Genomic DNA, 15,871 nt, shown 5'->3' on the forward strand with positions numbered 1-15,871 from the left:
AAAAAAAAGAATTGAAGAAGAGAAATAACAATTGATACCACAGAGTTACAAAAAATCATAAGACAATACTACAACAGTTATATGTCAACAAATTGAACAATCTAGAAGAAATGAACAAATATCTAGAAACATGCAAACTGTTAAGACTGAATCAGGAAGAAACAGACAATCTGAACAAATTAATCACTACTAGTGAAAAGGAATTTATAATAAAAAAAAAATTCCCAGCAAAGAAAGTCCAGCATCAGAGGGCTTCACAGGAGAATATTACCCAAAACATAAAGAAGCGCTAATACCTATCCTTCTCAAACTATTCAAAAAAACTGAAGAGAATGAACACTCACAAATTTATTCTACAAGACTAACATTATCCTTATACCAAAGCCAGATAAAGACACTACAAAAAACAAAGTTTCAGGCCAATAACTTTGATGAATATAGACACAAAAACCCTTAAAAAATTATTAGCAACTTCATCAAATGATATATAAAAATAATCATATACCATGATCAAGTAGGATTAATTCCAGGAATGCAAGGATAATTTAACGTTGGCAAATTAATGTGGAACACCACACTAAGAAAAAAATAAAAACCACATGATCATCTCTATGAGTGATAGTCGCTCAGTCGTGTCCAACTCTTTGCGACCCCATGGACTGGAGCCCACCAGGCACCTCTATCCATGGAATTTTCCAGGCAAGAAGACTGCAGTGGGTTGCCATTTCCTTCTCCAATCATCTCTATTATGCAGAAAAAGTATTGCACAAAATTAAATATCCATTCATGATAGAAAATCAATTCATGATAGAAAAATCTCAAAGTTGGTGTAAAAGAAATACATCATAACATAATAAAGGTCAGTTATTACAAACCTACATCACACTCAATTGTAAGATGGTGAAAACTAAAAGACTTTGCTATAAATTAACAGATGAATGTAAAAAGACGTGGTGTGTGTGTGTCTGTGTGTGTTTGTTTGTGTGTGTGTGTATATTCCAAATATACATAATGGAATATTCAGTTCAGTTCAGTCTCTCAGTTGTGTCTGACTCTTTGCGACTCCATGGACTGCAGCACGCCAGGCCTCCCTGTCTATCACCAACTCCTGGAGTTTACTCAAACTCAAGTCCTTTGAATTGGTGATGCCATCCAACCATCTTACCCTCTGTCTTCCCCTTTTCCTCCTGCCCAGCATCAGCGTTTTTTCAAATGAGTCAGCTCTTCCCATCAGGTGGCCAAAGTACTGGAGTTTCAGCTTCAACATCAGTCCTTCCAATGAACACTCAGGACTGATTTCCTTTAGGATGGAGTGGTTGGACCTCCTTGCAGTCCAAGGGACTCTCAAGAGTCTTCTCCAACACCACAGTTCAAAAGCATCAATTCTTTGGCGCTCAGCTTTCTTTATAGTCCAACTCTTACATCCATACACGACTACTGGAAAAACCATAGCCTTGACTAGACGGATCTTTGTTGCCAAAGTAATGTCTCTGTTTTTTAATATGCTCTCTAGGTTGGTCATAACTTGTCTCCCAAAGAGTAAGCGTCTTTTAATTTCATGGCTGCAATCACCATCTGCAGTGATTTTGGAGCCCCAAAAAATAAAGTCTGCCACTGTTTCCCCATCTATTTCCCATGAAGTGATGGGACCAGATGCCATGATCTTAGTTTTCTGAATGTTGAGCTTTAAGCCAACTTTTTCACTCTCCTCTTTCACGTTCATCAAGAGGATCTTTAGTTCTTTACTTTCTGCCACAAGGCTGGTGTCATCTGCATATCTGCGGCTATTGATATTTCTCCCGGCAATCTTGATTCCAGCTTGTGCTTTATCCAGCCCAGCATTTCTCATGATGTACTCTGCATATAAGTTAAATAAGCAGGGTGACAATACAGCCTTGACGTACTCCTTTTCCTATTTGGAACCAGTCTGTTGTTCCATGTCCAGTTCTAACTGTTGCTTCCTGACCTGCATACGGATTTTTCTCAGGAGGCAGGTCAGCTGGTCTGGTATTCCCATCTCTTGAAGAATTTTCCACAGTTTATTGTGATCCACACAGTCAAAGGCTTTGGCATAGTCAATAAAGCAGAAATAGATGTTTTTTCTGGAACTCCTTTGCTTTTTCAATGATCCAACGGATGTTGGCAATATGATCTCTGGTTCCTCTGCCTTTTCTAAATCTAGCTTGAACATCTGGAAGTTCAAAGTTCACGTATTGCTGAAGCCTGGCTTGGAGAATTTTGAGCATTACTTGACTAGCGTGTGAGATGAGTGCAATTGTGCAGTAGTTTGAGCATTCTTTGGCACTGCCTTTCTTAGGGATTGGAATGAAAACGGACCTTTTCCACTCCTGTGGCCACTGCTGAGTTTTCCAAATTTGCTGGCATATTGAGTGCAGCACTTTCACAGCATTATCTTTAGGATTTGAAATAGCTCAACTGGAATTCCATCACCTCCACTAGCTTTGTTTGTAGTGATGCTTCCTAAGGTCCACTTGACTTCACATTTCAGGATGTCTGGCTCTAGGTGAGTGATCACACCATTGTAATTATCTGGGTCATGAAGATCTTTTTTGTACAGTTCTTCTGTGTATTCTTGCCACCTCTTTTTAATATCTTAGGTCCTTACCATTTCTGCCCTTTACTCAGCCCATCTTTGCATGAAATGTTCCCTTGGTATCACTAATTTTCTTAATGAGATCTCTAGTCTTTCCCATTCTATTGTTTTCCTCTATTTCTTTGCACTGATCACCGAGGAAGGCTTTCTTATCTCTCCTTGCTATTCTTTGGAACTTGGCATTCAAATGGGTATATCTTTCCTTTTCTCCTTTGCTTTTGGCTTCTCTTCTTTTCACAGCTATTTGTAAGGCCTCCTCAGACAGCCATTTTGCTTTTTTGCATTTCTTTTTCTTGAGGATGGTCTTGCTCCCTGTCTCCTGTACAATGTCACAAACCTCCGTCCATAGTTCATCAGGCATTCTATCAGATCTAGTCCCTTAAATCTATTTCTCACTTCCACTGTATAATATTTAGGGATTAGATTTAGGTCATACTTGAATGGCCACCTGATGCAAAGAGCTGACTCATTTGAAAAGACCCTGATGCTGGGAAAGATTGAAGGCGGGAGGAGAACGGACGACAGAGGATGAGATGGTTGGATGGCATCACCGACTCAATGGACATGGGTTTGGGTGGGCTCCGGGAGTTGGTGATGGACAAGGAGGTCTGGTGTGCTGGCAGTTCATGGGGTCGCAAAGAGTCAGACACGACTGAGCGACTGAACTGAACTGAACTGAATGGTCTAGCGGTTTTCCCTACTTTCTTCAATTTAAGTCTAAATTTGGCAATAAGGAGTTCATGATCTGAGCCACAGTCAGCTATTACTCAGCCATAAAAGAGAATGAAATTCTGTAATCTGCAACAATGTGTATAAATTTAGAGATTGTTATGGCTAGTAAAATAAGTCAGACACAGAAAGATAAATACACTATGTTATCACTTATATGTGGAAATTAAAAGATAAAGCAAACAAATGTATGTAACAAATTAGAAACAGACTCGCAGATACAGAGAACAAATAAGTGATTCTCAGTGGGGAGAAGGAGAGGGGATGAGGGAAGGTAAGGGGATCGGATTAAGAGATACAAAATACTACACATAAAATAAATAAGCAACAGGAATATTATTGTATAGCACAGGGAAATTTAACCATTATTTTTTTAATAACTTAAAGGGAATATAATCTATACAAGTATTGAATTACTATGCTGTACACCTGAAACTAATATATTATAAATTAACTTCCATTAAAAAAATAATAATAAAGCTACTTACAAGACTGCATAGAAATATTAAAAAATTTAGTATGGTCAGTGAATGACCTTTGATGTAATTACTACATTTCTCCAAAACATTAAAGATTCCCTTTGCTGTGCTGTACTTTTGGAAGCAGTCTAAAGTTCAGAAAATGATTTAGAGGCTCAGTTCTAACATTAATCCATCCTACCCAATATGATCACCAGGAAAGGAAGAATCTTTTGCCAATCTTCAAGCCAACAAAAGTTTTTGCTATCTATAAAACTGAGATACCATGTCAATTTCCTCACCTCCTCTGCTTCTAAAGCTCTCTAATCACAGAACCAAGAAGCAAATATACTCAAGATTTCTTCTATAAGCATTATTCTTCATTTTATATTATCAAGAATAAATAACAATGAAGAAGAACCTAAAGCATGGTTTTCTTTAGCCTCTAGAGAACGTCTACATGTTTCAAGACTCCCCTTTACAGAGAATTTGTAGACAATCTTGCTTCACTCTACTGAACAAAGAAAGATCTCTGGATATAAACATCTGACTTTCAGTTATTAGAATTTGTCTTACATCCTTTCAAGCACAATGCCTTGTAAATTATTTTCTTCCAAATTATACAAAACAATTTTAAAACAATTCAAAAAAGCCCACCTCAGCTTGGCAGAGTGCATGAAGACCTTGTAACACCAAGGCTGCTGGAGTAGCTTGGTCAGGCTTAGTGCACTCATTCAACACCTGGGAAATAGCTGCCAACATATCTGCACCATGCTGATATGGCCTATAAGAAATGACATTTAGACACAAGATTAAAGTCAAAGAGCTATATTACTACTCCAAGGTCTTTTGCCCGAATAAAAAACATTAATGCTTTTCTTTACCCTCATGCTTGTTAAACATGGACCCTCAACAGATGAGGGAGCCTGGTGGGCTGCCGTCTATGGGGTTGCACAGAGTCAGACACGACTGAAGTGACTTAGAAACAGCAGCAGCAGCAACAAATAAAACCATATGCTTTTTGTTTTTTCTAAGATTTGCAACTTCATCATTTCTGCTATAACTTCAGGCTAATTTTTCATATTATTACCCCAAAAAGAAGACACTTATTAATAAATTTTATTCTCCCTGAATCACAAAACCTATAGTCTGTATTCTGTGTTTTCACTGCAGGGGCATGAGTTTGATCCCTGTTGGGGAACGAGTGTCCCACATGCTGCGTGGCAGAGCCAAAAAAAAGAAGAATGTGACGGAGAAAAACCCTATTGTCTGAATCAATAAAAACTCAAGTCTATAGTAGTAGTGAAAAGAAATGACTTACCTTATTGAGATCATCAGTAAAGCCAGGGTTATGAGATCAGAAGATGACTGATCATAGTAGTGTTACAAACTTAGAAGGTTATGCCTATCATGATGGTGACAGTGTATGATGATAAAGTTAATAATAATATGAACTATAACTGAGCACTTATCTCATGTCAGGAACTGTGCCAGATTCACTGACTCTTCTTCCTCTCATTCCTCTATTGCACATACATTGTGCTATCTCTAGAGTGCTTTTAACTTCATAAAGAAACGCTCACGTCTGCATTCCTTATAACCCCTCAGTGATATATTTCTCTCTACTTAACAAAATGTAAATTAAAAAACTGCCTGGTTGAATTCCATGAAATCCACCAATGGAAATCAATTAGCAAAAATGGAAAATTTTGATAGGATCTTGAGGTGGTAACCGACAGGTGCACTAAATAAGTTTTTCACAGACTCTGATCTGGTCTGATATTTAACCTCTCCTGAGCCTCAGCTTTAAGTATGTAAAATTAAAACGTCGGCTTTCATCTCTTAATTTTTTCCATGCCAATACCTCAAGAGAATCTAAACTCTGAGATCTTGGGATACATGTGTATAACTTTTAGACCAAGTGATTTTTTCGTGTTGCCAAAAGGTTGGAGCTTAGAAAACAGGCAAAACTGCTAAGGCTTAAATACAGTCTAATCTGAGATTTTACCTAACACATGAATCATCTGCATTATCAGCATTCAGGCCAACTCATTCATTGTAAAGCTTCAGGAAGTACCATTCGCAGTGTCATCATTGACAAAAGTGAGGATGATGCTCTAAGAATTCTACAGTGCAGTGGTTCAATCAACATGAAACTGCAAGATTACAACCTATTTCAAATGCGTTAAATCTATTTCCTCATTAAAGATTTTGACCTAATTCAAGAAAATAGAAATCTGATGAGGTGGAGCTCTGCTTAGTGTTATTTCAATCTTAGGAACTCCTGCCTAGCTATTTATCCATAACCTAGAAGAGCAGCAGCATCTCCCTACTATCCTCAAGTCTTTTTAAACCCCAGAGCATATACAAGAATTCAAGATCATTTCCTTCCCTGTAATATTTCCCAACAATTAATTCCATTCAATGAATCACAAATAAGGCCATCTCTATTTACATCTTATAAAAGTCAAGGATAGGTTTTTAAGGAATCTCTATACTGTTCTCCACAGTGGCTGTGTCAATTTACATATCCAGCCATAGTGGAAGAGAATTCCCTTTTCTCCATATCCTCTCCAGCATTTATTATTCATAGACCAAAAAAAAAAAAAAAAAAACAAGCATCACATAAGGAGACTATAAGAAAGAACAATTTGACCTATAACCCACTGCTTAGGTTTTAGGAATTGATATATAGAAAAATACAAAACATAATATCTTATATTTTATTACAACATTAAATTATTATCCAGAAAAGGATATAAATATCTGCTAAACCTAGATATAAGACTAGACCTGAAAAGACATGCCTGCTACTCAAAGTAATTGTCTGATGTTACTAAATTTTATAATCAGACACTTGTGCTTAATATTCATTTATTCTTACCCAAATATCCTCTGCCTATCTTTCCGAGTGTCTTGCTTGCAATAAAAAGATTAAATACAAATATATATATCATGCAAAATAAATGCAAAAATATATCATGCATTTATATATATATGTATAAATGCAAAAATATGTATCATGATATACATTCCCAAGGGTCAAGCGTGTCTTACCTTTGCTTACATATATCTCTGATTGATGCTGCTTTAGCAATTAGTTTCTCCCATTGGACTTCCTTGCCCACAGACAGAGAGGGCACATCGGACATGGCCATGAAACGCTGCAGTTCAGGATAGACACGATCCTAAGAAGGCAGTTTCACAAAAAAGGTAATTTTACAACTTGAGTTGAATAATCATTATCTCCTTCTATGAAACATTTTCACCTCTAAATCTTACATTTGCATTGCAAATTATAATGTATTTCTTCTAATCAGCAAAGAAGAATGCTGTTATGATTGCTAGAGATTTTCTTGCGGATCTATGTACTGTTCATTTCATAAAACTAGGAAAAAAGTGGCAAAATCTCACTTTAATTACAAAGGCTCTAATCACTTAAATTTCTATTACTTTTTCGCAAAAATGGAAAAACAGATTTCAAAATTAAGGAAACAAGATGATTTTCTATTCTCAATTTCTCTCTGAGAGTCAATCACAACTGACAGCTTCATAGATCAAAAGTACAACACTAAATTAAAATTTCTCAATGTAATCATTTATGCCACTCACTAATATCACTATATCAAAGCACTGTCACGCATAATGACATTTGTTTTTTTCAGTGAAAGGGACATGCTTAATATCCACACAAGTGTGTATCTGAGCTTACCTGTTTTTCCCACAAAGATGTCAACAAGCGCAAAGTGACAGCTTTTAGTTGTGGAGTAGTTCCAAGAAGTTGAATTACTCGTAGAATCTGTCCTATGCACACCTACAAAACATTGAAGAAACTTTGGTTTCATAAATGCAAATATGGATAAAATCCCAATGGTAACAAAAAAACTTAAAAACCTCTTATAAAATAAAGACTGAAATGGAAGCTTATTACAGTATTACCTATTTTCTCAGAGGTCAGAGATACCTTTGGGAGGAGCTAGTTAGCAATTCTGGGCGTATAAAGATCCTATGTCAGACGATATAGCCAGTGGGAAAACATAATGAAAAGATGATTTTAGAAACTAATTCTCAAATATTTTAACAAATATTTTTGGCCCAACAAAGCAAGTAGGGATCGCAGCCAAAATTAAAGGGTCAAAATTTCACATGGTAAGAAACAAAATTCAATGTATTCTTCATGCCTCACTTTCTTTCTGCTCCTAAGTAAACCGGTTAATATACAAACCTTGTGAACTCCAAGTGTAGGTAAAGTATACAAGATATCATTGTATAACACAGGTGCCAGTGGTCTTCCTAATTTGAACATCAAAACTGGAATCAGATTCGGTACCTAAAATGAATTTAAAGAACATACAAATTATGTCTTTTAAAAGAAATCAATCTATAAAGCAATCATTATTTCATTTTTCTCCAAAGGAATACTATGAATATATATGAATTAAAAGACAGAAAATGCCAGTTAGCCATTTGTTGTTAATAATAAATTCACAGTATCACTAATATCCTATTTATTTTTAAATTACCTGTGAGCTCTTGTTCTATCTATTTATACGTGTTTAAATACCCTAGGTTTTTGGTGCTAAAATCACAACATTAATTCTTTGTAATAAAAAATAGTTATGATCTATCCTGCCCTAAAGAAGCTTACAAATTCTTTAAAAAAAAAAAAAGAAGAAGCTTACAATTCTAATGAGCAACCTAATGAAATATTCAGTGATGTTATTCCAAAACAAAATAATTAAAATCAATTGTACTTTATGGGAATTAATACACAAAAAATTCCTTGCAAGTTTATATTTCAATCCCTATGCATATCACAATAAAATAAGAAAAGCAAATCATTTATTGATTGGATGCCTTTTATTATTAAGATGGCAATATTTCCCAAATACATCTACAGATTCAATATAAACCCTATCAAAATTCCAGCTAGCCTCTTTGCCAAAATTGAGAAATTAATCCTAAAATTCATATGAAAATAAGCAATCCTGAAGAACCAAAACAATCTGGAAAAGGAATGAAGTTTGAACATTCAACTTTCTCAAATACAAAATGTCCTACGAAGTTACAGCAATCAAAATACTGTGGTACTGGAATAAGAATGTAAATACAGATCAATGAAATGGAACTCAGTATCTAAAAATAAAACTTGTCATTTATCTTAATTGATTTTAGACAGGCCAAGAAAACATGATGGAGAAAGAAGAGTCTTTGAAAACTGGTGTCAGATTTTGAAAACTATATTTCCATCTACAAAAGAATTAATTTGGACTCCTTCCTCATACTACATTAATAATCTTTGAGCAAAAATTAACTCTAAATAGAGTTTAGACTAAAATGTAAGAACAAAAACTGTAAAACTCTTAAAGAAAATATAGGAGTAGATCTTTCTGACTTTGAGTTAGGCAAAGTCTTCTTAGATATGACACCAAAAGCATGAGCAACAAAATAAAATACATTTCATCAAATTAAAAATATTTGTCCTTCAAAAGACACTATAAAAGGAATGAAATTGTGGAATTCACAAACATATACATGGACCTAGTGACTGTCTAAGTCAGAAAGAGAAAATCAAATATCACATAATATCACTTATATGTGGAATCTGGGAAATGTTACAGTGAGCTTATTTGGAAAGCAGAAACAGAGACACAGAGAGAATGGACATATGGATAGTGGCGGGGGGGCGGGGGGGTAGGGTGGAGGGGCAATAAGAGAGGAGGGGGGATGAATTGAGAGACTGGGATTGACATATATACACTATTATGTATAAAATAGATAATTAATGAGAATCTATTGTATAAGCACAGGGATTCCATTCAGCACCTTGTGGTGACCTAAATGGGAAGGAAATCCAAAAAAGAGGGGATGTGTATGTATACATATAGCTGATTCACTTGGTAATATAGCAGTAACTAGCTCAACATTGTAAAGCAGCTATATGCCAACAACAAAAAAAAGATTTTTTTAAGACACTATAAAGAAAATGAAAATAAAAAGAACCCACGGAATGGAAGAAAATATCTGCAAATCATACATCTAATGAGGGACTTACAGATCCAGAATATAAATATATCAGAATCCTCCATAATAAAGGACAAATAATCCAATTTTAAAAGAGTAACGGATCTGAATAGATATTTCTCCAAAGAAGACAGACAAATGACCAATAAAGACAGGAAAAAATACTCAACCAGCATTAACCATGACTTAAATGCAAATCAAAACCAAGTAATATGCCACCCCATACCCAACAGGATGACTTGTAAAGACAGATCATAGCAAATACTGACAAGGATGTGGAGAAATCAGGACCTTCATACACTGCCAGTGGGAAAGTTAAATGGTGCAGCCCCTTAGGAAAACAGCCTGTCCGTTTCTCAATTAGCTAAATAGAATTACCATATGATTTAGTAACTACACTTATAGGTATTTACCCAAGAGAAATTAAAACATATACTCATACAAAAACTTACATGTGAACCTTCACAGCAGTATAATTCACAATAGCCAAACAGTGGAAACAATGCAAACATCCATCAACTGATGAAGGGATAAATAAAATGTAGTATACCCATATGATAGAACATTATTCTGCCATAAAAACAGAATCAATACGGATGAACTATTTAAACATCAATAGCAAAAAATAAACAAATAACTCAATTAAAAAATGAACAAAGGACTTGAACAGACATTTTCCAAAGAAGAAATACAAATGGCCACAGATACATGAAAAGATGCTTAATATCACTAATCACCAGGGAAATGCAAATCAAAACCATGATGAGATATCACCTGACACCTGTTAGAATGGCCATTATCAATAAACTAGAAAATAATAGCTGTTGGCAAGGATGAAGAAAAACTGCAACCTTTGAGCAATGTTGGTAAAAAGTAAAATGGTGCAGTCACTATGAAAAACAATATGGAGGTTCCTCAAAAAATTAAAAACTAATATATGCAATCCCATTTCTGAGAATACCAGTACAGGCAGTAGTCTCTTTTAAAATTTATTCACTCACACACACACACAAATTAACTGCTCAGTTGCTATTAGCTACTTATTTTATAACAATAGTCTTTTGATTGAAACACAAGATTTTCTATAATATTTTATGGAATGTCAAGAAACTTTAATTGTTCGACTTGTTTCATGTGGCACTGTTGGTTTCTATAATAAAATACACATGGGCAATTAAAAATGTTTCAAATCAAATATTTCAAAGGAACCAAAATCAAGATCTCAAAGAGATATTAAGCACCTCCATGTTCACTGGAGAAGGCGATGGCACCCCACTCCAGTACTCTTGCCTGGAAAATCCCATGGATGGAGGAGCCTGGTGAGCTGCAGTTCACAGGGTCGCTAAGAGTCAGACACGACTGAGCGACTTCACTTTCACTTTTCACTTTCATGCATTGGGGAAGGAAACGGCAACCCACTCCAGTGTTCTCGCCTGGAGAATCCCAGGGATGGCGGGGCCTGGTGGGCTGCCGTCTATGGGGTCACACAGAGTCGACACGACTGAAGCGACTTAGCAACAAAATGTTCACTGCAGCATTACTCACAATAGCCAAGAGATGGAAATAACCTAAATACTATCAATGGATGGATAGATAAAGAAAATGTGGAATATACATACACAAGGAAATCCTGTCATATACTATAATATGGATAAATCTTGAGGACATTATGCTATGTGAAACAACCCAGTCACAGAAGGACAAATATCACGTGGTTCTATTATATGAGGTATCTAAACTAGCCAGTCTTAGAAAAAGAAAGTTGAATGTGCTTATCAAGAGCTGGGAGAAGGGAGAAATGGGGACTTGCTCAGTGGGTACAGAAATTCAGCCTTGCAAGACGAAAACCTGTATACAGTATACCTTCATTTTGATAAGAAGGTATATTTTATGTTATCTACTCTTCACTACAATTTTTAAAGGAACCATGGGATTGTTTTTTAAGAGTCAGAAGAGTCTTGTTGAGTTCATTTAGGTAAACGACTTTATTTTACAGATGGTAGAGGTAAGGCATGGAGGGAATTACAAAGTTAGTGGCAGAATGAGGATGGAAGTTCAGATCTCAGTTTACTCCTCCTTTCTATACTGGGAGAAATGAAAACAACACAAGATTCCAGGCTATGTATAATAGGATAAAGAGTTATCATGTTAAGTCTTCTTCCTATAATTGGACTAAACATATAAGAAAAAAGCAGGAGAGACAAAACTCAGCATCTCCCTGGAGTCAATCATATAAAGAACAGAGTAGAAAAATTTTACTCTGGATTCCACAAAAAATATCCATGTGGGCAACACTGTACAAGTTATGCAGAAAATCTTTCAGAGTCCTATAATGAAAATCATGAGTAGTGCTATCCACTTATAAATTGAGAACTATAGAGGGCTTTGTTATTATTCGTTTTGGTTTCCAGATGAGAGATATAATTATGTCTATAACTAGTCTCTTTTTAAAAAATATGAGAGAGCTCATACTTTAACAGTATATAAGAGATAGTTATAAATTAACATTGAAAAATTAAGACACCAGTGAAAAAAAAATTCAAGGCATATTCATCATATGGAAGTAAGAGGTAAATATCCAAAGTGGTATCTGGTTTTCTTTAACTTTTCTGACTTATGTTTTATAAACTAGACCTGAAATATAAAGTGAATTCCTAGACCATATTTTATAAACTCCCTTAGATAATTGCTGAAATATCTTTGCACAAGAGTGTCCTATGAAAAAATGGAAGTAATTTTATGTATACAAAGGTATTTGCCATTTATAAAACAGTGGTAACACTATGTGTTAAGTTAGAAGTGAAAAGATAAAACATGAATTAAAACTTGTATTGATGTGTACTTGATTTAGTATACCTGTGTGAGTTTCAGGTGTACTGCATAGTGATTTAGCAAAATGTGAAATTTTATAAAACAAAGAGTGAATATGCTAGGATGGTACATACAAACAGAAGCATAAAAGAATTCTTAAATAATTTTAACAGTGAAAGAGTTTTTTTTAGTGATTTATTTTACAAAAAAACGTACATAATGTACTATGGTGTTTTTGAACATCAGTTAATTCCATCTTCCTAAATTATTTGACATGTCTACTCACAATATTACTTATTATTTCAGTAATACAGTAGAAAGCAGTTCACTGATGGACGTGCTGAAAAGCTAATCATTTCTTTTTCTTATAAGAATCTGAAGAAATACAGCAATATCAAAGAAATCTAAACACAGTGTAATTTTTTTTCTTCTGTGGTTCATATTATTTCATAATGTTATAACTAAATAAGTGGCTTAGGGTCTTGAACTTTAACCTTTGAGAGTCAAATAAGGTCAAGAGATTGCCTCAACTAGGCAATCTTCTTTCTGTTTGATATTCACTCTAGCTTTATTCCAATTCAGCCTGAGCATATGATCCATGACTCCTCTAATAGTAACGGCTAACATCTATTGAACAGTGACTACAAATGCTCTCCTTAGCACTTTATAGAAATCATGATTATCATGTTTCAAATGATAAAACTGAAGTTCATAAAGGCCAAATAATTTGCCCAAGGTATTAATAACAGAGTAGTACATACTGGAGTTGGGACTAAAGCAAAGCAATTTAACTCTGAAGAGCCCATGTACTTGCCAGTTTGGCTTACCAAAAATAGGGGTGACATCTTCATTGCCTTTGCATCTCAGGTCCCAGCATATCATAAGTGCTTTCTGAATGCAAAAACCACTCCTAGTTTCTTTATCTGCTCAAATTCTATATGCAAGATAGATCTTGTAATAGTCCTGCAGATATTTCATTTGGTACACAATTATTAAAAGCTTACCACTTGCAAAGAAAAGTACCTAGAGACAGTACTCTGACCAAGCAACTCTGAATCACAAAAATTTACCTCTTAGGTTAAGTGTTACCAGGATATCAATATTATCAGAACATCTTTAGAATCTGAGCTAAGAATTTCCCAGTACATAGAAAAATAAGTTCATCAACATAGGAGCTCCGAGCAAAGAATAAACAAGGAAATACCACAAATTAGAATGGATCAACTCAAGTACCATACCACTGGAAGAGTCTGAAATACCTGGAAGAAAGTAACCGTGACCTTTCTCTACCTAAACTTAATTTCTAGGTTAGTCTCCTTGGTCTTCTGAATTTCTGTCTCAGAATCGGACAATTTATATATTTAGAAAATGGTATAAGAAAACTTAATTGTTGACAGAAAGTAATCATCATGCTATTAGATGTAAATACCAGTGGGACAAAGGAGTAAAACCACAACTTTTTTCAATTGCTAATATTTTAAAAACTTGATCTAAATAACAACTATAATGAGTAAATTCCTGTAAGCATAAAATTTCCTTCCTAAACGAAAGTTTGTTTTACATTCCTATCATGAAAGTGTGAAAGTGAAAGTCGCTCAGTCCAGTCTGACTCTTTGTGACCCCATGGACTGTACCATGGAATTCTCCAGGCCAGAATACTTGAGTGGGTAGCCTTTCCCTTCTCCAGGGGATCTTCCAGCCCAGAGATCAAATCCAGGTCTCCTGCATCGCTGGTGGATTCTTTACCAAGTGAGTTTTCAGGGAAGCCCTAATACATTTCTATCATGGTAAGATCTAAATCTTTCGTAGTCTGACTGGTAGAACAATAGTTAAAAGCCCATGTCCCATAAGTAAAGCATAATGTGTTTATTTTTCCTTTCAGTTCAGAACAGTCAATTTCTACTACTGTGTCTGTCACTGGCAATGAGTCTTACATTGGAGAGCTGAAAGGAGGAGCTTGAATGCCCTCCAAGAATGAGATATAATTAAATACAGCTCAGCGAGGTAAGCAACTATGTAATAAAACTAGAGAGAGTCGATGTTTTTGAATTTATTAAAATAGTAAATTGCTCAAGGATCCCAAAGCTATGATAGTCAGATCAATTTATTGGAATAAAAACTATGCAAGACTGACAATGGTAAATGTGAGCCAATTCATAGTACATTTGAAGCAAAAAAAGATTAAATGGACAATACAAATAGGCTGAACATAGAGTATGACTCCAAATCCTCACTTTCCCTTTTCACTGACAAAAAACTTTTGAAGTATAAATAAGTGGTAGATATTTTATACCATAAATTGTATAAGGTTGCAATTCAGTCTCAAATGAATGCCTGAACATTAAACAGGGTTTACATGAATAATGGTAAACAAATGACCTGACTAGAAAGCTATATTAACCAAAAAGATTCACACCCAGAATGAAGTAAAATTAATGAAAAAAGCCAGAAACATAAAAAAGGATTGATATAAATGTCTTACAACAATGAATAAGAAGACATTCAATTGCTTGGAGTAGACAGGGTATCATTAAGGAATGACACAAAACAGATTTAGTAAACTCCTATCTTGCCTAATCTTCTGCATCAAGGAAAAATATAAGACTAGAAAGATGAATGTTAGTAAGTAGACACTGACAGTCACATCCATGATAGAAACAGTGCAAACCAACAGAAAGTAAAAAAAGATGATAATGATTAATCCATGAATGGTTTTTAGAAAAACTGATTAGTTAATGGAGAAGAGAAATCCTAACACACTACTATGTAAGAAAAAAAATTCCAAATGGATTTAGGAATTAAATATCAAAGAAAAGTAATAAGAGAATCTAGAAGAAAATTTAAGTGAATATTTACATGCTCCCTAGGGAAAAAAATCTCACTATAAGGCTAAATTCCAGAGGAACATTTAGAAAACATTAAGAGCATCTGAATTTAAATACATGTTAGCACAGCAAAAAAAGGTGAAAGATAACATTAAGGAAATCACCTTGAAAGTGAAGTAAAAGTGTATAGAGAAGAAAACCGGGAAAGAAAAGAAAAGAAAACTGTAAGTGAAGTGAAGTCACTCAGTCGTGTCTGACTCTCTGTGACCCGGTGGACTGTAGTCTACCAGGCTCCTCTGTCCAAAGGATTCTCCAGGCAAGGATACTGGAGTGGGTTGCCATTTCCTTCTCCAGGGGATCTTCCCGACCTAGGGATCGAATCCAGGTCTCCTACATTGCAGGCAGATACT

The 15,871-nt window shown here is 35.1% G+C and overlaps 1 protein-coding gene across 2 annotated transcripts in view; it reads right to left on the reverse strand.

The window, feature by feature from the left end:
* FOCAD (focadhesin) overlaps positions 1–15,871 on the reverse strand; it is a 305,616-nt gene that overhangs the window by 157,305 nt on the left and 132,440 nt on the right. For both annotated transcript variants that reach the window (XM_027549147.1, XM_027549148.1), the window contains 4 exons: positions 8,027–8,131; positions 7,514–7,615; positions 6,859–6,989; positions 4,459–4,585 (listed from right to left, as the gene is read on the reverse strand). In XM_027549147.1, the coding sequence (XP_027404948.1) occupies positions 4,459–4,585; positions 6,859–6,989; positions 7,514–7,615; positions 8,027–8,131 (465 nt within the window). The remainder of the gene's footprint in view (positions 1–4,458; positions 4,586–6,858; positions 6,990–7,513; positions 7,616–8,026; positions 8,132–15,871) is intronic.

Source organism: Bos indicus x Bos taurus, chromosome 8, assembly GCF_003369695.1.
Source record: "Bos indicus x Bos taurus breed Angus x Brahman F1 hybrid chromosome 8, Bos_hybrid_MaternalHap_v2.0, whole genome shotgun sequence".
Lineage (NCBI taxonomy): Eukaryota > Metazoa > Chordata > Mammalia > Artiodactyla > Bovidae > Bos > Bos indicus x Bos taurus.